Below are 25,262 nucleotides of genomic sequence, written 5' to 3'. Positions count from 1 at the left end.
AATCTAATTTTGACTTTTTAAGAAATTTTCTCATTAGATTAAAAGCCTCCTAACTATATGTTTATACAAACTCTACCGTGAATTGATGTTGTGAATGAGATATATAGAGATCACATTTTGTAGTTTTTATTAAAGTTAACTAGAAGTCAAGTAGATTCCGTTGAGAATATTTCTGAACCAGGTTCGTTTTGCCCAACTCCCAGCAAGCCAAACACTGAGATGCTGAGGTTCGCAGCAAAGAGAGGGTTTATTCACAAGGCAAGCAAGTGAGGAGACAGGAAAACTAGTCTATCTATCCTAAAGCGAAGGGCTCTGGGTATTTATGGGATAAAGAATAAAGAAGTAGGGCTGTCTGAGGTGGGAGTGTGGGGAAACGTGATTGGAAAAGGGTGTAAGGCAGGTTACAGGTGAAATGGATTTAATGATTACCCACTGGTTTCAAGAATAGAGTATGAACTCTTGAAGGTAGTAGTGATGGAGAGAGTAAATGGGCTAGATAAGAATATTTTAAAAGTTACCATTGGTGTTATGTTTCCCACCATTGCCTGAGTAATAAATGGTTTTCTGGAAGTTGAATTAAAATAATAATAGCTGATAGTTTAGTACCTTCTGTGTGCCAAATTAAGTGCTTTATACATTTGAAGTCATTTAACTCTTACATTTTCAGTGGGATAGTTGTTATGATTATTTTTGTTTTATAGGTGAGGGGTAAGTAACTTGTCCAACGTTATGCAACTGGGAAGTAGTGGTGGGCTAGGTTTTGGATCCAGGCAGCCTGACTCCAGAAATCAGACTCTATGCTAATGATGAAACAGTGCCAGTTTAAGGCCAGACTCAGAACTGGAAGTTGACTGAAACATAGTAGATTTTCAGAAAATGTTTTGATACTTCTTAATGCTTGGGTTATTATGTTCAGAGAGAAAATAGCTGGATAAGGATGTTGTCTTGCTAGCGTATGAACTCTAGCAAGACAGGGATCATCATTTTGTTCAGTGGTTTAACCCAGGTGCCTTGAACAGTGCCTGGCACATAGTGGGGTGGTAATGGATGAATGAATAGCCTAGAGAGGTTTTTAAAAATCCCATTTTTTTTTGAAAGGACATACAGGATTTATTTCAGCCTATTTATAAGATTTCTTTATGTGCTGTTTTGATTATTTGGTCCATTATTCACCCAGACTGGTTTGGATTTCTCCTGGTTTGTATTGGGTTGGCCAAAAAGTTCGTTTGGGTTTTTCCATAAGATGTTATACTTTTGTCAGTGAGAGAAAATGAAGTAGTAATTTGTAAGTTTTCTGGTCAGACTAAAGGCAAGCAACAGTTTCAATAGATACCATCCCTTAAAGTGAGAGCACTCAGAGGTGGGTAATTTTAAGGTGTCATTTCTGTTGTGGAGTTGAAGATCACATTTTTGAAACATAAAAATTGTTTTTAAAATGTAGATACAATATTATAGCTTCCTAGGAATGATAGTGTTCTTGGAGGTAGGAAAGAGAGGTGGTTGTAGAAGCTGTGTTTCTCCAGATAGTTTTGGAAGAACTGTTCATTCCTTCAGTCCGCTCAGCCGAAGTGTCCCTACTGAAATTTTATTGCCTTTTTTGAACACATAAGATATTATTGTTTAAAAGGTTTTTCCTGTAATAGAAAGTAAAGATTTGCTTGAGAAATCTGTAAGTTTATATGTGTGATGATTAGTTTTATATGTTAACTAGACATGGCTATAGTACCTATTAAGTGATACTGTGATGGTATTTTGAAAATGTGTCAACATCTGTAATCAATTGACTTTAAGGAGATTACCCTTCATAATACGGGTGAGCCTCATTCAATCAATTGAAAACCTAAATTTCAAACTGAGGTGCCTCAAGAAGAAAAAAATCCCAAGGCTGTGGCATCAATTCTTTTTTTTAAAAATTTATTTATTTAATTTATTTATTTTTCGCTGTGTTGGGTGTTCATTGCTGCACGCGGGCTTTCTCTAGTTGCGGCGAGCTGGGGCTACTCTTCGTTGTGGTGCACGGCTTCTTACTGTGGTGGCTTCTCTTGTTGTGGAGCATGGGCTCTAGGCGCACGGGCTTCAGTAGTTGTAGCAATCAGGCTCAGTAGGTGTGGCTCGTGGGCTCTAGAGCACAGGCTCAGTAGTTGTGGCGCACGGGCTTAGTTGCTCCGCGGCATGTGGGATCTTCCCGGACCAGGGATGGAACCCGTGTCCCCTGCACTGGCAGGCGGATTCTCAACCACTGCATGTGGCGTCAACTCTTGTATGAGTTTCCAGCCTGCAAATCCGCTCTACACATTTCAGATGTGTAGCCCTCACAATTGTGTGAGCCAGTTCCTTAAAATAAATATATCTATTTAAATAAACAATCTAATAATAGATTCCCAATAGGTAGATATAGATATATGTATATGTTTTTTCCTGTTGGTTCTGTATCTCTGGAGAACCCTGTCTGATTCAGATTTTGGTACTGAGAGTGGTTCTAGAGGAACAGAATCTTAAGGATGAATTTTCTGGATTGGTTATGGCATTCCTGAAATTGGTTCTCTAATCTGATTAGATTTAAAGGCACCCTTGACTATTTTCAGTGGTAAAGAAGGCAGGCACTGTAGCCCACGATGTGATATGACAATAGAGATATGCAAAATACCACCATTGGATACTACTACTCAGATACTTAATGAAAGACCAGGTTCTGGGTGATCATGTATTTGAAGATTTAAAACATTTTTCCCAGATGATGAACAAGTGTAATGAGACTGACTGGTTGCTCTGTTTTCGGAGAAAGGGGGGTGGGAGGTGGAGAGTGATGAGCTCAGGTCTTGAAATTCCCAGCTCAAGCTCTGTATAAATGACCAGAAAGTTTCTATGTCTGCCCTTCTCACATAGATGCAGAGCTGAGATTGCTGAAAACCAAACTCTTATCCTGCAGAGTGGCTGGATTACAATGCAAAGTGAATTCCCATTCTAACAGGGTGTCTGCTGTTAAAATGAGAGCATTGACTGGGGAAGGTTGAGATCCTCAAATTTGGAATGGAGTATTGAACCCCTAAGTTTTCATTAGTCTTCTTTGGCGGTAGAAGCAGTCTTTCCACTCCTGTTTGAGGAAGTTAACCTGTAATGACCTTCCCTGAAGACTAGACATTGCTGATTGATTCTCCTCAAGAACTACCTCTACCACACTTCTTTGCTTCTAGACCTATAAGTAGATTCCCACCCTAACAAGCCCTCAAGGGTCAGCTACAAAGTGTGACCTGAGGGGGTGTGCCATACTCTTAAAAAATGGCAGGAATGTTTATTTGTTTATACACATGGAAATCTGGGGGATATGTTTAGGAATGGATATTAAGGATGTGGGATAATGGTGGAAGGAACATAAAGTTGGGCCGGGCTAAATTTCCTGATATAGGCCCACTAAGCAGAGATTCTTGATTCACTTTTATAGCTTGAGGGGTTAGAAAGGGCTCTCAACAGTTTGGTTGGCTGAAGCATGGACCAAAAGGTAACCCACGCTAAATGAAGTTGAAATGCCAGACCTGCCTTGGTACACTAAAGAGGAAGGGGTCCAAAGGTTTAGGGACACTGGAATGGTAGAGTGGATTTAACACATAAGAGCAGCTCACCCACTCTGGGGGAGTCCAGAAGAGAAACTTTTCACCATGACTGGGAGAATTAAATTTGTGAGGGGAGCCCCAGCATCCATGAAGAGCTCTATGATTGCTCTTCTCTGTGGGTCAGAAATTACAGTGACTTTGCTGCCACTAAACTGGGGATCCTTAAATGAAGTGAAGGTAATTGGAAATTGGGCAGATACTATAGAGAGACATATTTTCTTAATTGCATATGTATATGCTGAAGGAAAGAAGCCAGAGGAGAGGGCAGTTGGAGTACAGGAAAAAGAATAGCAGTAGAAAAATACAAGGAAAACTTGGTTGAGCAGAATTCTTGGAAGACACAGGAAGAGTTTAGATCTAGAACACAGATGGAGGAATGGGCTTTGAATGGAGGGCTAGTTCATTTTCTGAGGAGGCAGTTAACTAACGCTGAGATGGGTTTGGATGCAGGTAACTGGAAGGGAGAAGGCTGAAGTTGAGAAAATTCATCCCCTAATAATTTTGGTTCATTTTTAAGGGGAAGTGGAGGATAGCTTTATCTAATTATTCATTTAACAAATATTAGGTGCCTCCTATGTGCCAGCCAACCTTTGTTGTCGGCACCTGAGATGCAGTAGTGAACAAAACAGGGGAAAAAAAATTCTGTCCTTGTCAGTCCTTAAATGGACTTAAATGATAATAATAAGTGAATAATAATTATCCTAAAACAATAATAAATAAGTGAATCATGTAGGGTGTTAGACAATAAGTGCTATGGAAAAAGAAACAAATAGAGCAAGATAAGCAATATTGGGATGACAGGGCTGGAAGAGAAAGGATTGGGAGCAGTGACCCCATGGAGCGGGTACCATTTGAACAAAGACTTGTAGGAAGTGAAGGAGTTAGTCATGCAGATATCTGGAGAAAGACTCTTCCAAGCAGAGGGAACAGTTAATGCAGAGTTCTTAAAGCAGGGGCCTTTTTAGCATGTTCGAAGAGCTGTAGGGGGGCTAGTGTGGCTGGAGGAAAGTGAGCAAGGCACAGACTGAGAGTAGGTGATGTATTCAGTGAGGGAAAGGTAGAAGGTTGTATAAGGCAGGGGTCCCCAACTCCCTGGCCTCGGACCATTACCGGTTCACCGCCTGTTAGGAACTGGGCCACACAGCAGGAGGTGAGCAGCGGTGAAAACCTTCATCTGCCACTCCCCATCGCTTGCATTACCACCTGCACCTGTCCCCACCCCCGATGCCCCGCCCCCAGTCCATGGAAAAATTGTCTTCCACAAAACTGGTCCCTGGTGCCAAAAGGGTTGGGGACTGCTGGTGTAAGGCATTGTAGGCAGTTGTAAGGACTTACCTTGGGAGAAATTGGGGAGCTTTAAACAGAGGAGAGACATGATCTGATGTATACTTTATATTTTACCATCTGAAAGTGAAGTATGAGGCTTGAAGAGATTGGGAAAAGTGAGGAATGGTGGAGGAAGCTCATCTGATCAGAAACCATCATCGGTTGTCACAGCACTCAGAGCCTTTCTGAGATAGAATGATGTACCATCAATGTATGCTGGTACTAATTTACTCAGTTATGTGGCTTTTGTTAGTGCTCAGCTATGATTGTGGGATGTAGTTGTGGGAAAAACAGATGGTTGGACTGGCTCTGGATTAGATTTTGTGGTCTGGTGTTGCAGAAGGACAAAGTAGTGATTCAAGTAATGCACTGTAGAATCCAGGCTGGATAAAGACTTAAGAGTGAAACCAGGAGGAGCTGTTGGATTTGAAGGAAAAGGAGGGTAGAGTGGGACAAGGTCCTGGAACTAGAGTCCAGAGAGAGTAAAGGAGTGGAAGCTGGAAGAAGAAGAGGCTGAAGAGAGTGGGATAGTATAGTTTGAGGATTTCAGTTGTGGGTCAGTAACATTATTTCAGTGACAAAGGTATGACCAGTGGAGTGTATTGCTAGAGAGGCTGGGATTTTGCATGGGTCAAACAAATGGAATAATGGCAGAAGTTTAGATGAAGGAAGACTGTGAGCTTGGTTTGACCAGGTCAGTAGATGAGACGACGAAGAAAGAAAGCTAGAATTAATTATTGATCCAGCATATTAAGTGCTAGATACTATACTTTATCTCATTTAATCATATAAATGCAATATGATAAAAGTGTATTTAACTCCATTTTAGGAATGAGGAAAAGAGCTAAGTAAAGTAATTCCAGAAAAGGTCGGAACTAGTCTTTCTGACTGTAAAGCTTGCATTCTTCCCATTGCAATGGGATAACACCTGCCACAGCCCAAAAGGGAAGTGGGTGGAAGTCTGGAACCACGTGGATTCTGGACCAGTGTTACCATAACAAATCACCCTGACTTGCCTTGTTGAACTTAGAGCCTCTGAAAAGAGATAAAAAAAGAGAAACATTTTGTGTAAATTAAGATATTTGTGTAGTAATTTTGGAAAATTTGATTTTCTTTACAAGCTGGGGAAATCAATGAGTCATTAATGAAATTCCTTGGGAATTCACTAGGGGGCATAATTTAACCTTTTCTGAAGATTAGAAATTTAACAATGGCTTCATCATTGCCACAGCTTTAGTGGCTCAATTTTGGTAATAGAAAGCTTAAAAGCAGAATAGATTGAAGAAGATGGATTATATAATAGAAATTAAGTTGAAGCCATCCAGTGCCTTACGGAGCAGGAAAGTAACAGCCCAGAAAGTGCTGCAAATAAATTTGCATCCTGTTACTTTTTCTAAACAGCAAACTCAATTTGATTTGAAACAGCAGTCAAGGTGTGATTAAGAGAGAGATCAAAATGAATAAATTAGAATATTAATCTGTTGAAAGGAGAAAATTCGAATTTCCTCCTGTTTGATGGTAATTGAGGACTTTGTATAAGTAGAGGCAGTTCTTTCCTTCATTTATCCTTTTTATTATGTTTCAACCTGATGAGTTCTACGTTTATCCTGTTCTCATACCTGTACTTCAAGTTAAAGTTATACTATGTATCAGTTGTATTGGGTAAGGCCACAGTGTACTGTCTTTAAAGAAATTAATGAATGGACTATTTTAGCGAAGTTTAGGTTTATAGAAACATGGCGCAGAGATAGTACAGAGAATTCCCCCCTTATCCACCCCACCCACCCACACACTGTTTCCCCTATTATTGACATCTTGTATTAGTGTGGTACGTTTTTTAGAATTGATGAACAATATCAATACATTATTAACTAAAGTTCATAGTTCACATTAGGGCTCACTCTTTGTGTTGTATATTTATTTTTGTGGGTTTTAGCAATTGCATAATGACATTTATCCACCATTACAGTATCGTACAGAATGTTTCACTCCCCTAAAAATGTCCTGTGCTCCTTCTATTCATCCCTTCCCTCCCCCACCCTGGAAACCACTGATCTTTTTACCACTGATCTCTATAGTTTCACCTCTTCCAGAATGTCACACCTCTTCCAGAATGTTGGAATCATACAGTATATCAGTTTGTTTATCCACTCATCTATTCAAGGACTTCTTGGTTATGTCCAGTTTTTGGCAATTATGAATTAAGCTGCTGTAAACATTTGTGTGCAGGTTTTTGTGTGGATGTAAATTTTCAGCTCATTTTGGTTAAGTACCTAGGAGTGCTATTGCTGACTCATTGTAAGCCTACGTTTAGCTTATACGAAACTGCCAAACTGTCTTCCAAAGTGACTGTACCATTTTGCATTCCCACCAGCAATGAATGACCGTTGCTGTTGTTCCACAACCTCCGCAGCATTTGTTGTCAGTGTTTTGGATATTAGTCATTCTAATAGATGTGTAGTGGTATCTTGTTTTAATTTGCAATTCTCTAGAGACATGCTGATGAGCATGAACATCTTTTTTTCAATTGAGATATAATTGATATGTAACATTGTGTTAGTTTCAGCTGTATAACATAATGATTCAGATATTTGTATATATTGCAAAATGATCACCACAGTCTAGTTAATATCCATCATCTCACATAGTTACAGAATTTTTTTCTTGTGATAAGAACTTTTAAGATCTACTTTCCTAGTAACTTTCAAATATACAATGCAATATTAATTATAGTCACCATGCTGTGCATTGCATCCTCATGACTACTTACGTATTTTATAACTGGAAGCTTGTACCTTTTGAACACCTTCATGCATTTCACCAGGCCTTCTTCCCTCACCCCCCTGCCCTCCCCAGCAACCACCACTCCATTCTCTGTATGTACAAATTTGAGTTTGGGTCTTTGTTGTTGTTTTTAAGATTCCACATATAAGTGAGATCATACAATATTTTTCTTTTCCTTTCTGACTTACTTTGTTTAACATAAAGCCCTCAAGGTTTATCCATGTTGTTGCAAATGGGAAGATTTCCTTCTTTTTTTTTTTTAAATTGAGGTATAGTTGATGTAGTGTGTAAGTTTTAGGTGTACAACATAGTGATTCACAATTTTTAAGGTTATATTCCATTTATAGTTATAAAATATTTGCTATATTCCCTGTGTTGTACAGGATATCCTTGTAGTTTATTTTATCCATTGTAGTTTGTACCTCTTAATCCTCTACCCCTATTTTTCCCCTCCTCCCTTCCCTCTCCCAACTAGTAACCACTAGTTTGTTCTCTGTGTTTCTTTTTTGTCATATTCACTAGTTTGTTCTTTTTAGATTCCACATATAAGTGATACCATACAGTATTTGTCTTTCTGTGACTTATTTCACTTAACCTGATATCCTGCAAGTCCATCCATGTTGTTGCATATGAAAAAATTTTGTTTTTTTATGGCTGAGTAGTATTCCATTTATATATACCACATCTTCTTTATCCATTCATCTGTTGATAGACATTTAGGTTGCTTCCATATCTTAGCAATTGTACATAATGCTGCAGTGAATGTTGGGGTGCATGTATCTTTTTGAATTTTTTCAATATTTTTCATGTTTTCATTTTTTCAGATATATACTTAGGAGTGGAATTGCTGGGTCATATGGTAGTTCAATTTTAGTTCTTTTGAGAAACCTCCTATACTGTTTTCCACTGCACCAAATTGGCTGCACCAATTTACATTTCCATCAGCAGCGTACAAGGGTTCCCTTTTCTCCATATCCTCGCCAACCTTTGTGCATTTCTCTGATGATTAACAGTGTTGAGCATCTTTTCATGTGCCTGTTGGCCATCTGTATGTCTTTGGAAAAATGTCTATTCGGGTCTTGTGCCCATTTTGTAATTGGGTTGTGGTAGTTTTTGTTGTTGTTTGATATTGAGTTTTATGAACTATTTATATATTTTGGATATAACTCCTTATCGGTCACGTCATTTGCAAATATTTTCTCCCATTCAGGAGGTTGTCTTGTCCATTTTACCGATGGTTTCCTTCGCTGTGCAAAAGCTTTAAGTTTAATTAGGTCCCATTTGTTTATTTTGCTTTTATTTCCTGTGCTTTAGGAGATGGGGCCAAAAAAATAATGCTGCAATTTATGTCAAAGAGTGTTCTGCCTGTGTTTTCCTCTAAGAGTTTTATACTATCTGGTCTTACATTTGGGTATTTAATGCATTTTGAGTTTATTTTTGTATATGGTGTTAGAGAATGTTCTAATTTTTTTACATGTAGCTGTCCAGTTTTCCAGCACCACTTACTAAAGAGACTCTTTTTTCCATTGTATATTCTTGCCTTCTTTGTTGTAGATTAATTGACCATAAGTGCAGGGGTTTATTTCTGGGCTCTCTATTTTGTTCCACTGATCTGTGTCTCTTTTTGTGCCAGTACCATACTGATTGATTATTGTAGTCTGAAGTCAGGGACTGATTCCTCCAGCTCTGTTCTTTCTCAAGATTGTTTTGGCTATTTGGGGGTCTTTTGTGTTTCCATACAAATATTGAAATTATTTTTTCTATTTCTGTGAAAAATGCCCTTGGTATTTTGATAGAGATTGCATTGAATCTGAAGATCGCCTTGGGTAGTATGGTCATTTTAAAAATATTTTTCCAATCTATGAACATGGTATATCTTTCCATTTGTGTCATCTTCAGTTTCTTTCATCAGTGTTCAAGTACAGGTCTTTCACCTCCTTAGGTATGTTCTCATCCCCTTTCTCTCTGTCTTCTCCTTCTGGGACCCCAATAATGTGAATATTAGTCCACTTGATGTTGTCCCAGAGGTCTCTTAAACTGCTCTCATTTCTTTTCATTGTTTTTTCTATTTCCTGTTCAGAACAGTGATTTCCACTACTCTGTCTTCCAGCTCGCTGATCTATGCCTCTGTATCACTAAGTATACTGTTGATTCCTTCTAGCGTATTTTTCATTTCAGTTATTGTATTCTTCATTTCTGTTTGGTTGTTCTTTATATTTTCTAATTCTTTTTTAAAGCTTCTAACTTATCTCTCTGTGCATCCATTCTTCTCCTGAGTTATTTGATCATCTTTATGATAACTGTCCTAACTTTTTTTTTTTCATTTTAACATCTTTATTGGAGTATAATTGCTTTACAACGGTATGTTAGTTTCAGCTTCACAACAAAATGAATCAGTTATATATATACATATGTTCCCATATCTCTTCCCGCTTGCATCTCCCTCCCTCCCACCCTCCCTATCCCGCCCCTCCAGGCGGTCACAAAGCACCAAGCTGATCTCCCTGTGCTATGCGGCTCCTTCCCACTAGCTATCTACCTTATGTTTGGTAGTGTATATATGTCCATGCCTCTCTCTCGCTTTGTCACCGTTTACCCTTCCCCCTCCCCATAGCCTCAAGTCCATTCTCTAGTAAGTCTGTGTCTTTATTCCTGTTTCACCCCTAGGTTTTTCATGACATTTTTTTTTCTTAAATTCCATATATATGTGTTACCATAAGGTATTTGTCTCTCTCTTTCTGACTTACTTCACTCTGTATGACAGACTCTAGGTCTATCCACCTCATTACAAATAGCTCAATTTCATTTCTCTTTATGGCTGAGTAATATTCCATTGTATATATGTGCCACATCGTCTTTATCCATTCATCCGATGATGGACACTTAGGTTGTTTCCATCTCTGGGCTATTGTAAATAGAGCTGCAATGAACATTTTGGTACATGACTCTTTTTGAATTATGGTTTTCTCAGGGTATATGCCCAGTAGTGGGATTGCTGGGTCATATGGTAGTTCTTTTTGTAGTTTTTTAAGGAACCTCCATACTGTTCTCCACAGTGGCTGTATCAATTTACATTCCCACCAACAGTGTAAGAGGGTTCCCTTTTCTCCACACCCTCTCCAGCATTTATTGTTTCTAGATTTTTTGATGATGGCCATTCTGACTGGTGTGAGATGATATCTCATTGTAGTTTTGATTTGCATTTCTCTAATGATTAGTGATGTTGAGCATTCTTTCATGTGTTTGTTGGCAATCTGTATATCTTCTTTGGAGAAATGTCTATTTAGGTCTTCTGCCCATTTTTGGATTGGGTTGTTTGTTTTTTTTGTTATTAAGCTGCATGAGCTGCTTATAAATTTTGGAGATTAATCCTTTGTCAGTTGCTTCATTTGCAAATATTTTCTCCCATTCTGAGGGTTGTCTTTTGGTCTTCTTTATGGTTTCCTTTGCTGCGCAAAAGCTTTGAAGTTTCATTAGGTCCCATTTGTTTATTTTTGTTTTTATTTCCATTTCTCTAGGAGGTGGGTCAAAAAGGACCTTGCTGTGATTTATGTCATAGAGTGTCCTGCCTATGTTTTCCTCTAAGAGTTTGATAGTTTCTGGCCTTACATTTAGGTCTTTAATCCATTTTGAGCTTATTTTTGTGTATGGTGTTAGGGAGTGATCTAATCTCATACTTTTACATGTAGCTATCCAGTTTTCCCAGCACCACTTATTGAAGAGGCTGTCCTTTCTCCACTGTACATTCCTGCCTCCTTTATCAAAGATAAGGTGACCATATGTGCGTGGGGTTATCTCTGGGCTTCCTATCCTGTTCCATTGATCTATATTTCTGTTTTTGTGCCAGTACCATACTGTCTTGATTACTATAGCTTTGTAGTATAGTCTGAAGTCAGGGAGCCTGATTCCTCCAGCTCCGTTTTTCGTTCTCAAGATTGCTTTGGCTATTCGGGGTCTTTTGTGTTTCCATACAAATTGTGAAATTTTTTGTTCTAGTTCTGTGAAAAATGCCAGTGGTAGTTTGATAGGGATTGCATTGAATCTGTAGATTGCTTTGGGTAGTAGAGTCATTTTCACAATGTTGATTCTTCCAATCCAAGAACATGGTATATCTCTCCATCTATTTGTATCATCTTTAATTTCTTTCATCAGTGTCTTATAATTTTCTGCACACAGGTCTTTTGCTCCTTAGGTAGGTTTATTCCTAGATATTTTATTCTTTTTGTTGCAATGGTAAATGGGAGTGTTTTCTTGATTTCACTTTCAGATTTTTCATCATTAGTGTATAGGAATGCCAGAGATTTCTGTGCATTAATTTTGTATCCTGCTACTTTACCAAATTCATTGATTAGCTCTAGTAGTTTTCTGGTAGCATCTTTAGGATTCTCTATGTATAGTATCAGGTCATCTGCAAAGAGTGACAGCTTTACTTCTTTTCTGATTTGGATTCCTTTTATTTCCTTTTCTTCTCTGATTGCTGTGGCTAAAACTTCCAAAACTATGTTGAATAAGAGTGGTGAGAGTGGGCAACCTTGTCTTGTTCCTGATCTTAGTGGAAATGCTTTCAGTTTTTCACCATTGAGGACGATGTTGGCTGTGGGTTTGTCATATATGGCCTTTATTATGTTGAGGAAAGTTCCCTCTATGCCTACTTTCTGCAGGGTTTTTATCATAAATGGGTGTTGAATTTTGTCAAGAGCTTTCTCTGCATCTATTGAGATGATCATATGGTTTTTCTCCTTCAATTTGTTAATATGGTGTATCACGTTGATTGATTTGCGTATATTGAAGAATCCTTGCATTCCTGGAATAAACCCCACTTGATCATGGTGTATGATCCGTTTAATGTGCTGTTGGATTCTGTTTGCTAGTATTTTGTTGAGGATTTTTGCATCTATGTTCATCAGTGATATTGCCCTGTAGTTTTCTTTGTGACATCTTTGTCTGGTTTTGGTGTCAGGGTGATGGTGGCCTCGTAGAATGAGTTGGGGAGTGTTCCTCCCTCTGCTATATTTTGGAAGAGTTTGAGAAGGTTAGGTGATAGCTCTTCTCTAAATGTTTGATAGAATTCGCCTGTGAAGCCATCTGGTCCTGGGCTTTTGTTTGTTGGAAGATTTTTAATGACAGCTTCCATTTCAGTGCTTGTGATTGGTCTGTTCATATTTTCTATTTCTTCCTGATTCAGTCTTGGCAGGTTGTGCCTTTCTAAGAATTTGTCCATTTCTTCCAGGTTGTCCATTTTATTGGCATAGAGTTGCTTGTAGTAATCTCTCATGATCTTTTGTATTTCTGCAGTGTCAGTTGTTACTTTTCCTTTTTCATTTCTAATTCTATTGATTTGAGTCTTCTCCCTTTTTTTCTTGAAGAGTCTGGCTAATGGTTTATCAATTTTGTTTATCCTTTCAAAGAACCAGCTTTTAGTTTTATTGATCTTTGCTATCGTTTCCTTCATTTCTTTTTCATTTATTTCTGATCTGATTTTTATGATTTCTTTCCTTCTGCTAACTTTTGGGTTTTTTTGTTCTTCTTTCTCTAATTGCTTTAGGTGCAAGGTTAGGTTTTTTATTCGAGATGTTTCCTGTTTCTTAAGGTAGGATTGTATTGCTATAAACTTCCCTCTTAGAACTGCTTTTGCTGCATCCCATAGATTTTGAGTCGTCGTGTCTCCATTGTCATTTGTTTCTAGGTATTTTTTGATTTCCTCTTTGATTTCTTCAGTGATCACTTCGTTATTAAGTAGTGTATTGTTTAGCCTCCATGTGTTTGTATTTTTTACAGATCTTTTCCTGTAATTGATATCTAGTCTCATAGCGTTGTGGTCGGAAAAGATACTTGATACAATTTCAATTTTCTTAAATTTACCAAGGCTTGATTTGTGACCCAAGATATGATCTATCCTGGAGAATGTTCCATGAGCAGTTGAGAAAAATGTGTATTCTGTTGTTCTTGGATGGAATGTCCTATAAATATCAATTAAGTCTATCTCGTTTAATGTATCATTTAAAGCTTGTGTTTCCTTATTTATTTTCATTTTGGATGATCTGTCCATTGGTGAAAGTGGGGTGTTAAAGTCTCCTACTATGAATGTGTTACTGTCGATTTCCCCTTTTATGGCTGTCAGTATTTGCCTTATGTATTGAGGTGCTCCTATGTTGGGTGCATAAATATTTACAATTGTTATATCTTCTTCTTGGATCGATCCCTTGATCATTATGTAGTGTCCTTCTTTGTCTCTTCTAATAGTCTTTGTTTTAAAGTCTATTTTTTCTGATATGAGAATTGCTACTCCAGCTTTCTTTTGGTTTCCATTTGCATGAAATACCTTTTTCCATCCCCTTACTTTCAGTCTGTATGTGTCTCTAGGTCTGAAGTGGGTCTCTTGTAGACAGCAAATATGTGCGTCTTGTTTTTGTATCCATTCAGCCAATCTGTGTCTTTTGATGGGAGCATTTAGTCCATTTACATTTAAGGTAATTATCGATATGTGTGTTCCCATTCCCATTTTCTTAACTGTTTTGGGTTCGTTATTGTAGGTCTTTTCCTTCTTTTGTGTTTCTTGCCTAGAGAAGTTCCTTTAGAAGTTGTTGTAAAGCTGGTTTGGTGGTGCTGAACTCTCTCAGCTTTTGCTTGTCTGTAAAGGTTTTAATTTCTCCATCAAATCTGAATGAGATCCTTGCTGGGTAGAGTAATCTTGGTTGCAGGTTTTTCTCCTTCAACACTTTCAATATGTCCTGCCACTCCCTTCTGGCTTGCAGAGTTTCTGCTGAAAGATCAGCTGTTAACCTTATGGGGATTCCCTTGTGTGTTATTTGTTGTTTTTCCCTTGCTGCTTTTAATATGTTTTCTTTGTATTTAATTTTTCACAGTTTGATTAATATGTGTCTTGGCGTGTTTCTCCTTGGATTTATCCTGTATGGGACTCTCTGTGCTTCCTGGACTTGATTAACTATTTCCTTTCCCATATTAGGGAAGTTTTCAACTATAATCTCTTCAAATATTTTCTCAGTCCCTTTCTTTTTCTCTTCTTCTTCTGGAACCCCTATAATTCGAATGTTGGTGCGTTTAATGTTGTCCCAGAGGTCTCTGAGACTGTCCTCAGTTCTTTTCATTCTTTTTTCTTTATTCTGCTCTGCAGTAGTTATTTCCACTATTTTATCTTCCAGGTCACTTATCCGTTCTTCTGCCTCAGTTATTCTGCTATTGATCCCATCTAGAGTATTTTTCATTTCATTTATTGTGTTGTTCATCATTGTTTGTTTCATCTTTAGTTCTTCTAGGTCCTTGTTAACTGATTCTTGCATTTTGTCTATTCTATTTCCAAGATTTTGGATCATCTTTACTATCATTATTCTGAATTCTTTTTCAGGTAGACTGCCTATTTCCTCTTCATTTGTTAGGTCTGGTGGGTTTTTATCTTGCTCCTTCATCTGCTGTGTGTTTTTCTGTCTTTTCATTTTGCTTATCTTACTGTGTTTGGGGTCTTCTTTTTGCAGGCTGAAGGTTCGTAGTTTCTGTTGTTTTTTGTGTCTGTCCTCAGTGGCTAAGGTTGGTTCAGTGGGTTGTGTAGGCTTCCTGGTGGAGGGTACTAGTGCCTGTGTTCTGGTGGATGAGGCTGGATCTTGTCTTTCTGGTGGGCAGGTCCACGTCTCGTGGTGTGTTTTGGGGTGTCTGTAGACTTGTTATGATTTTGGGCAGCCTCTCTGCTAATGGGTGGGGTTGTGTTCCTGTCTTGCTAGTTGTTTGGCATAGGATGTCCAGCACTGTAGCTTGCTGGTCGTTGAGTGAAGCTGGGTGCTGGCGTTGAGATGGAGATCTCTGGGAGATTTTCGCTGTTTGATATTATGTGCAGCTGGGAGGCCTCTTGTGGACCAGTGTCCTGAAGTTGGCTCTCCCACCTCAGAGGCACAGCACTAACTCCTGGCTGCAGCACCAAGAGCTTTTCATCCACACCGCTCCTTAATTTGGGATGATTCGTTGTCTATTCATGTATTCCACAGATGCAGGGTACATCAAGTTGATTGTGGAGCTTTAATCCGCTGCTTCTGAGGCTGCTGGGAGAGATTTCCCTTTCTCTTCTCTGTTCTCACAGCTCCCAGGGGCTCAGCTTTGGATTTGGCCCCGCCTGTGCGTGTAGGTTGCCGGAGGGCGTCTGTTCTTCGCTCAGACAGGACGTGGTTAAAGGAGCCCGCTGATTCGGAGGGAGGGTCTGGCTCACTCAGGCGGGGGGGGGGGGGGGGGGGGGGGGGTAGGGAGGGTCTCGGAGTGCGGGGCGGGCCTGCGGCGGCAGAGGCCGGCATGACGTTGCTAGCCTGAGGCGCGCCGTGCGTTCTCCCGGGGGAGTTGTCCCTGGATCCCCGGATCCTGGCAGTGGCGTGCTGCACAGGCTCCCCGGAAGGGGGTGTGGATAGTGACCTGTGTTCGCACACAGGCTTCTTGGTGGCGGCAGCAGCGGCCTTAGCGTCTCATGTCTGTCTCTGGGCTCCGCACTTTTAGCCGCGGCTCGCGCCGGTCTCTGGACCTCTCTTAAGCAGCGTTCTTAATCCCCTCTCCTCGTGCACCAGGAAACAAAGAGGGAAGAAAAAGTCTCTTGCCTCTTCGGCAGGTCCAGACCTTTCCCCAGACTGCCTCCCGGCTAGCCGCGGTGCACTAACGCCCTGCAGGCTGTGTTCACGCCGCCAACCTCAGTCCTCTCCCGGCGCTCCGACAGAAGCCGGAGCCTCAGCTCCCAGCCCCGCCCGCCCCGTCCAGCGAGCAGACAAGCCTCTGGTGAATGCCGGTGAGTGCCGGTGAGTGCCGGTCGGCCCCGATCCTCTGCGCTGGAATCTCTCCGCTTTGCCCTCCGCACCCCTGTTGCTGTGTTCTCCTCCGCGTCTCCGAAGCTCCCCCAGTCCGCCACCCGCAGCCTCCGCCCGCGAAGGGGCTTCCTAGTGTGTGGACACATTTCCTCCTTCACAGCTCCCTCCCGCTGGTGCAGGACCCGTCCCTATCCTTTTGTCTCTGTTTATTTTTTTCTTTTGCCCTAACCAGGTACGTGGGGGGTTCCTTGCCTTTTGGGAGGTCTGAGGTCTTCTGCCAGCGTTCAGTAGGTGCTCCGTAGGAGTTGTTCCACGCGTAGATGTATTTCTGGTGTATCTGTGGGGAGGAAGGTGATCTTTGAGTCTTACTCTTCTGCCATCTTCCTGGAAGTCTGTCTGTCCTAACTCTTTATCAAGTAGATTACCTGTCTCCACTTTTAGTTCTTCTTCTGGGGTTTTAGCTTGTTCCTTCATTTGGTATGTGTTCCTCTCTTGCCTCATTTTGCCTAAGTTGCTGTTTTTGTTGTAACATAACTGATAAGTTAGTTACATTCCTGACCTTGGAGAAGTGGCCTTTTGTAGGAGTCATCCTATGTGTCCCAGCAGTGTACTTCCCTTTCATCACCCTAGCTTTCTAGGGCTTCCCCCTATGAGGGCTGCATGGGTCCTTCTGTTGTAGTGGGCTATGTGGGCAGTCTGGTAGGCTTGGTTGGCCCCTGGTCTGGTTGGTTGCCAGGCCCTGCCTTGTGTGGAGGCTGCTGGCCACTGGTTGGCAGGACCAGGTCACAAGGTGGCTGACGGCAGAACCCAGGGGGCCCTGGGGCTAGGGCTGGCTCACTGGTGAGCAGAGTCAGGGTCCAGGAGACTCTGGGGCTGCTGCTCACCCACTAGTGGGTGAAGGTAGGTCCTGGGGTTAGTGCCAGCCTATTGGCAGACAGAGCCAGGTCCTGGAATCTGGTTGCAGGGCCCAGGGGTCTCAGAGCTAGTGTCAGATAGCTGGTGGATGGGGCTGGTTCCTGACACGGTTGGGTATGGAGTCTGGGGTGTCGCAAAGCTTGTGTTGTCCTGCTAGTGGGCAGGCCCCAAGAAAATTCCAATATCTGTTCAATTTTCCTTGGAGTTTCTTATCTAGCCTGTGGAGCTCAGGAGCTTCAGTAGGAATAAGTGCCTATGTTGTGACTGGTGGGAAACTGGCAATTAGGCAAAGTAGGACCAACATTCACAGAGATTTTGTTTTCACTGTTAGGGCTTCTGTGGCTGTGCCCTGTGAGCTGGAGGAGGTGGGGGCAAACCAGAGGCTCCATTCCTCTCACTCCTGCTTTAATCTGAGCAACTTTGCTTCTAGTTATTTCCTTTGTTGGACTTACAAATAAGAATTTGTTTGACAAAAGAGTTACTTTGAATTCACATAATAGACAACCAGGTTCTGCTATTGAAATTTGTTGCTTCAACTCTAACTTTTTAGTCATTGTTTTTTTATTTCTTATGTAAGAACAGAGTATAAATTAGTTAATTTTTGCAGCTATTGTATTTCTAGTGCTGCTTGAATGTTTTAGGCTTCCAGGTGTGAGGAACAGAAACATGCTCATATAACCTTGAGCAGTATGGGTATGGTAAGGATATAGAGGGAGGAAAGGAGTCTCATAAACTAACTCATTTGGCCTTATGGAACTGCAATTTCAGGATATAGTGGCCCTAGAATCCCAACAGCACTCTAATATTTGTGCTTTCTCACTGGCATTTGTTTCCAGTCCATCTACCCTCCCCTTCATTCCTTTAACTCAGCTCCCCTCTCCCTTTCCCCATCCCTCTCCCTCTCCCTCTCCCTCATGGTTCCCACTGCTTCCTTATGCCTTTCTTCTTTTTTAAAAAAATTTATTTATTTTTGGCTGTGTTGGGTCTTCGTTGCTGCATGCGGGCTCTCTCTAGTTGCGGCGAGTAGGGGCTACTCTTTGTTGCGTGGGCTTCTCATTGTGGTGGCTTCTCTTTTTGCAGATCACGGGCTCTAGGTGCATGGGCTTCAGTAGTTACGGCACGCAGGCTCGGTAGCTGTGGTTCGCAGGCTGTAGAGCGCAGGCTCAGTAGTTTTGGTGCACGGGCTTAGTTGCTCCGCGGCACGTGGGATCTTCCTGGACCAGGGCTCGAACCCATGTCCCCCGCATTGGCAGGCAGGTTCTTAACCACTGTGCCACCAGGGAAGCCCCTATGCCTTTACTCTTGACCACTGTGTCTTCACTCTACTTTGCTCTGCCTCAGGACTACATGAGAGGCTCCTGACTTTCAGACATGTGTGTTACTGCTTCCTCATGCCTGGTCCTGAGCCCTGTCTCTGAAAGGTTAGGTATTAGGGAATTGATTAGTTACAGTTTCATATAAATTTTAAATTTTGGGCCAGACCCATCCTAAGCAACTGTTTATCCTATAGAACCTCCTTTTGGCTCAAGCACTGATCCTCAGGCTTTACCACTGCAAATAAGGGCAATAGGCTATTTTGCTTACTTATAATAATAACTTGTAACATTTCCTGAGCACTTGCTGCATGCTAAGTATTTTCTAAACCTTTTACATGTATTCATTCATTTTATCCTTACAACAACCCTATGAAGTAGGTTCTATTATTAACTCCATTTTACAAATTGGAAACCGAGGCATAGGGAGGCTGATAAACTTGTCCAAAGGTTACATAGTTTATAAATAAGGTTTTCAGAATTTGAACCCAGGCAGTCTGACCTCTCAGATTCCAAGCTTTCCATTTTAAGTTAGATGCTATAGCCTGCTTACTAAAATTAAGTAGGTCATTAAAAGAACCAGGCTTTACTTAGAAATTAATCTAAGCAATTCAGAACAGTGCCCTCATCTCTAGACATGAAAGTTTCATGCTGCTGGAGCAGGAAAATAACGTGTCACCGTTCTGTAGGAAATAAGCTAAGTCTCATGATTTAAATATTTATTACTAGAATTACTGTATTTCACTGGAAGAAATTCAAAATTAAGTTCTCCAGATTCTCCCTGTGTATCAGAAATATTTTAGGTGCCTGTTAGTTCACAATTTCTTCAGGCCCACTCATTCACCTGTCCAGATATAGCTGACTTGATCTGGGTAGGGCTTAAGAGGAATGGCGCCTCCGTTATTGGCCAGTAACCAGAAACTTTTATCTTTAATTGAAAATATGAGCAGACTAGTAAAATCAAGAAATGGAAGCTGCCAGTGAGCTGAGGCCATTATACACAGGTGCTGACTGTGAGACAAGAAAATTTCTACTTTGTCATTTTATGTTCCTGAAGCCTGTTCACTCCAGAATATTGAATATACTACTCAGTCTCTGCCTGCTCTCTACTTTTTTTTTTTTTTTTTTTTTTTTGCGGTACGCGGGCCTCTCACTGTTGTGGCCTCTCCTGTTGCAGAGCACAGGCTCCGGACGTGCAGGCTCAGCGGCCATGGCTCACGGGCCCAGCTGCTCTGTGGATGTGGGATCTTCCTGGACCGGGGCACAAACCCGTGTCCCCTGCATTGGCAGGCGGACTCTCAACCACTGCGCCACCAGGGAAGCCCCTGCCCTCTACTTTTATTTGCACTCATCTGAAGTAGGTTTGTTCCTTGAAATCGCATGAGTCTTAATGTGTATGTCACCAGTATTGTGATTGGATACCTTTGGGAGTCTAGCCATCACCCACCCATTTAAATTTAAATTGATTTAATTTTAGTTTTTAATGTAAAATTTGACTCATTTTTTGGGCCCTGTGTTTCCTTAGAGAGCTTTGACCATGTGTCTTATATGACTTGGTTTGCTGAAAATTGGCACTGTCTCTTCCTTCTAGAAGTGGCCATGTTAGCTTAGTGACCCAGTATGTATGGGCCTGGGATTAAACTGGGTTTGAATCCCAGCTCCTCCACTCAGCAGTTGAGTGACATTGGGCAAGCTATTGGTTCAGTGTCCTCAAATGTAAAGTGATGACAGTAGTCCCTCTGTCATAGGTTTGTTACAAAAATAAAACGAGTTAATACGTGTAAAATGTTTGTAAAGCACCAACCACATACTAAGGGCTCAAAATCAAAAACATCTTACCATTATGATGATGATGGTGATGATGGATGATATTTTTGCTGCCATGCTGCATCTGGCACTGAAGCCATTTGATGGGCTTAGAGAAATGGTTCTTAAGTTCATATTGTCAGGTGTGACTTGACTGCAGGACATTCTGATTTATTAGGTCTAAGAGAGTCCAGGAATCTATTTTCAAACCACCTCCACTCCCCCCACAACATCCCCAGCTCCCCATGATTCGGAACAAAAGATAACATAGTGTGATTCCATTTATATGAAGTGTCCAGAATAGACAAGTGTAGAGACAGAAAGTACACTAGTGGTTGCCTGGGACTGGGAGGGTGAGGGAATGGGCAGTGACTGCAATAGATTTGGAGTTTCTTTTGGGGGTGATGAAAATGTTCTAAATTTAGATTGTGGCGATGGTTGCACAACTGTGAATATACTAAAAATCAGTGAATTTTACACCTTGAATAAGTGACTTGTATATTATGTGAATTATATCAATAAAGATGTTTTTAAAAATGGGAGGGGAATAGTTGAAACCGGGGGAAAGGATGCAAACTGGAAGCTTGGAAAGAGCCTTTTTAAAAAATCCTTTTTCTTTTTATTCACTAACACAAACACATAATAATCCAGTTATCTGAAAGTTAGACTTCTGGGAACTTCACCTCCTGGGAAACTGCCCTGTAAAGGAAATAAGTTTAAAAGAGAAAAAGAAAGCCTTTTGAGTTCAGAAAACACCTGTACTAACACCAGGGACCGGAATCATTCAAAGGTAATGAATGGTGCTGGAGAAAAGCCTCAAAATAAATTCATCTAAAATAGAGACCAAAAAATTCATAGTAAAAGTCTCTAAATGAATTTTTATATTTGACAGATTTTAGGTTATAATTCCAACTGAGCTAATTCTTAGAATAAATAACCAGTTGGTGTTTTTTCCCCTTGGCATAGGCATGGCATGGATTTATAGATAAAACAGGGGTGGTAGGCGAGCACAGTAAGATATCCTTTACTTACTGTCTGACTCACAACAAAAAAATAGTCAGTTTTGTAAAAATAATTACAGACTTAATCATTTCTCTGAATGGCCTTAGTCATTTAGTGTTTAAATCATTCTTTATTTGAAGCACATGTCATTACCCTGTAGCTTTTCTCTTTGGTTATTAACTGGTCTGAGTCTTCTGTCACTTTTCACTGGCTTTGCTTTGATTCAGCCATCTCCAGTATCACCTTTAAAGGCTTCCTGGGAGCCTGTTTGTTTTGCAAGATTTGCAGTTTCATTTCACAGCCCATTTGCCTTGTGTTGTTGGATCATCTGTGAGAGCCTGATAGAAGCTAAGTTAATTATTAATTAGGAAGGGATGAGTCTGGGATTAATTTTATAAGGAGACAGTTTGTTAGTAGTTGTTTTAAAATGACAGCTTTGTATCCCAGGTAACAAACATTCATGTAAGATGGTGTATCTGTATTTGTTGGAGTGCTTAATTTACTGAGGTGCTAACTCAAAACTTGTGATTCTTATTAAGTACACAGTTTATAAAAAATAAGATCATCTATTCTCAATGTATTAGAATTGGAGAGGTAGCTGTTGCAAGGTGCGGGTGAAGATTAGGGGTTAGGTGGCACTGCCTGATGTTGAGGGAAGGGAACTGATTTGCTATATAATAATGCATACAATAATTCTATTTTACCAGTGGGGAAACTTTGTGTCTAGAGATGCTAAGTAATTTGCTCAAAATAATACCACTATTAACTCAATTGGGCCCATCTTATTTCAAAGTCCATTTTTTTTAAAATTATACTAGCCTGTCTTTTTTTTTTTTTTTTTTTTGTGGTATGCGGGCCTCTCACTGTTGTGGCCTCTCCTATTGCAGAGCACAGGCTCTGGACGTGCAGGCTCAGCGGCCATGGCTCACGGGCCTAGCCGCTCCACGGCATGTGGGATCTTCCCGGACCGGGGCACGAACCCGTGTCCCCTGCATCGGCAGGCGGACTCTCAACCACTGCGCCACCAGGGAAGCCCTTCTATCCTGTCTTTTAACAAAGTTGTAGCTATCTGGAAAAGTCTGTTCTCACCAGTTAATAACATATGTAATTTACAATTTTATATAATTTAGTCTAAAAGCATTATAGAATAAATGGTATTGATGTCAACTGTTCATCAGACCTTAATATTTTAATAACTAACACTTATATGATGCTTGTTAGTTTACAGAAGCACTTCTTTTCATCATACATTTCATATAATTCCTGTAAAAACCTATGAAGTAATCCTTGTTTTACTAGTGGGTTTAGGCTTCAAATCTAAAAGACAGTTGCATAGAATTATGACCCCAAAACATTAGGGCCCAGCTCTTTAGCTTCCAGATCTGATTTTTCTGTTATACTATACTGCTTCTTTGTAGAATGACAGAAGCCCTACAAATATGCCTTTTGTGGCAATAAAATAGCCTGGAAATCTTACTGTCCATGATGTCTGTTGGACTGGTTTACTATATCATATTTAAATGATGTGTTTTAATGAAATTCTAAAATTTGGTATGGTAGAACTATATACCTTAACATTAATTTCTGTGGATTTGGTAACAATGTCTATCCTTTTACTTCTTAATAGTTAATGATATATGTTGAAGTAGATTGGTTTATAATGGAAATCTATGTATAATCTAATTTTTTTTAATCTAGTCTCTATAGAAGCTGAAATCCATCAAGCTCCGTTCTTCAGAATGCAATGGAACGTACCAAAGACTGTATTCCGACTGGCACATAGGACATGCATGGAACCAGATAAAGCTGGTCTTTTGGGACACTGTCAAAACATGAAGGGACCATTACTTTTGTATACCTCAGAATCCAGAGTGGTTTGGGTACAGGGCCCTCAGAAACGATGGCTGCACTTACCTGCTGCCCAGTGTGTTGCAAAGGAAAGGAAGCCATTCATTGCTCACCCACCCCAACCAGGGATCCTTCATAAACAGTGGGAGCAGGATATCTTATCCAAGAGGGTTCTGTCATCCAGTGCTACATCCCCAGGAACTCCCTCTGAAAAAAAGGAAGAACCTGATCCTTTACAAGACAGATCAATTAGTCTTTATCAACGATTTAAGAAAACATTTAGACAATATGGAAAAGTTTTGATTCCAGTGCATCTAATAACTTCTGGTGTTTGGTTTGGAACGTTTTATTATGCAGCCATAAAGTAAGTTTTTGCTTGATTGAGCGCCTTTCCCCGTTTTATCAGAATGTTAATCTTAATTGTACTAATGAAAGCCTTTAAGTAGTTTTTTAAATGCTTTAATGTCTTCAATTGATAGAGGATGACTGTTTTTTCATAGCAGTTTTCCACATTTTAATAACAGTAGCTAACATTCGCTTACTGTGTACAGCAGGTATTATGCTAAAATTTTTATAACTGTATCATCTCATTTAATTCTCACAGCAACCATATGAAGCAGGTAGTGCAATTATTCCCAGTTTATTAATGAGAAAACAGATTAAGCAGGAATAAGTCAAAATAACTTAGTTTTTCCCAAAATAACTCGGAGTCTGATTTCAAGCCTTAATCACTATGCTTGTGTCCCATCAACATATAGGATAGCATAGGAATAAAATGACAGTTTCCAGAGATTTGGCAGCACCGTGAGTTAGTTCTGTACTTATATGTTTCTTACAGTGCTTATCAATGTGAAAAGATAACTTATTTTGCCATGTGTATGGTTTTGGTTGGAAATTAGTAAGATTTTGCAAAGCCTGGCTTGTATCTGTTGTAGACACAAAAATGAACAAATTGCAGACTTATGCTTTAATGTTACATCTGATGAATGTCAAGGTAAGGTCTTTTGTTCTGATCAGAAGTTGATTTGTTGTCTGCTTAAAATCTTAAGAGGGTATATCTCGTGTTAGGTATTTTTTACTACAATAAAGTAAATGTTTTTCAAAAAGTTAATTTAGTGGTCCTAGCCTCCAGGTATATAAAACGTTGAATTTCTAAATGCACCTTTCTTGTTAATTACTGTTCCTTTCTTTTAAAGTGAGTTGTATCATTCACACTGTTTTAGGAGCAGGAGTACACGTAGAAACAGATTATCAATGATTTCCAGTTTCTTTCTGCCACCAGCAGAACTGAGTGTGCCAGCGTGTGCCTGTCCCGAGTGCTGTGTGGCTTTTCTTGCTGTGGCCTGGGTGTGACCTATGAACAGTATGCTCACCATCCTGCAGGCAATGAGATGCACAGTGAAGACCACTTTGATGTTTTTGTAAACTCCTCTAATGGGTTTAGAATTATTTTATACTTTCCAAAAATCCACTGATTGTCAGTTTTGGGTTATATTTAATGGTTTGACAGTAAGGTATTAAATATTTTAATGTAAAGCTCACTCATTGGAAAAAGCTTATCATTTATTAAATTAAAAGATGATGGAATGGAGACTATTCTTATTCTTGGGAAACATGGGATTAGAAATGTTTCTTTACAAAAGTTCTGTTGAATAAAAGGATTTTTTTTTTAACCTTGTATAATTGATGCTGTTCTGTTTCTTTTCATATCTTTCTATTTAGTTCTTGTTATTCAGTTATTTCCTTCTTCATTATGTATCATTATTTTCTTTAAGAATTCCTTTCTTTGCAGAGATTCTTATATGTGCATTTTATGGAATTATCTTTTTATTAATGACATTTTCTGGACATGTATAAAAATA

General features: G+C 40.0%; 1 protein-coding gene across 8 annotated transcripts in view; it reads left to right on the top strand.

Moving 5' to 3' along the window:
- FAM210A (family with sequence similarity 210 member A) overlaps positions 1-25,262 on the top strand; it is a 53,342-nt gene that overhangs the window by 1,724 nt on the left and 26,356 nt on the right. For 4 of the 8 annotated variants that reach the window (XM_067699826.1, XM_067699828.1, XM_067699827.1 and 1 more), the window contains exons 2-3: positions 19,922-20,105; positions 23,251-23,764. In XM_067699826.1, the coding sequence (XP_067555927.1) occupies positions 19,955-20,105; positions 23,251-23,764 (665 nt within the window). In that variant the 5' untranslated portion in view covers positions 19,922-19,954. The remainder of the gene's footprint in view (positions 1-19,921; positions 20,106-23,250; positions 23,765-25,262) is intronic. The other 4 variants (XM_067699834.1, XM_067699833.1, XM_067699830.1 and 1 more) reach the window with 2 other exon arrangements.

This window comes from Pseudorca crassidens, chromosome 12, assembly GCF_039906515.1.
Source record: "Pseudorca crassidens isolate mPseCra1 chromosome 12, mPseCra1.hap1, whole genome shotgun sequence".
Classification (NCBI taxonomy): domain Eukaryota; kingdom Metazoa; phylum Chordata; class Mammalia; order Artiodactyla; family Delphinidae; genus Pseudorca; species Pseudorca crassidens.
Note: the sequence above shows the minus strand (reverse complement) of the source record. Positions and strands in the feature narration are given on the sequence as shown.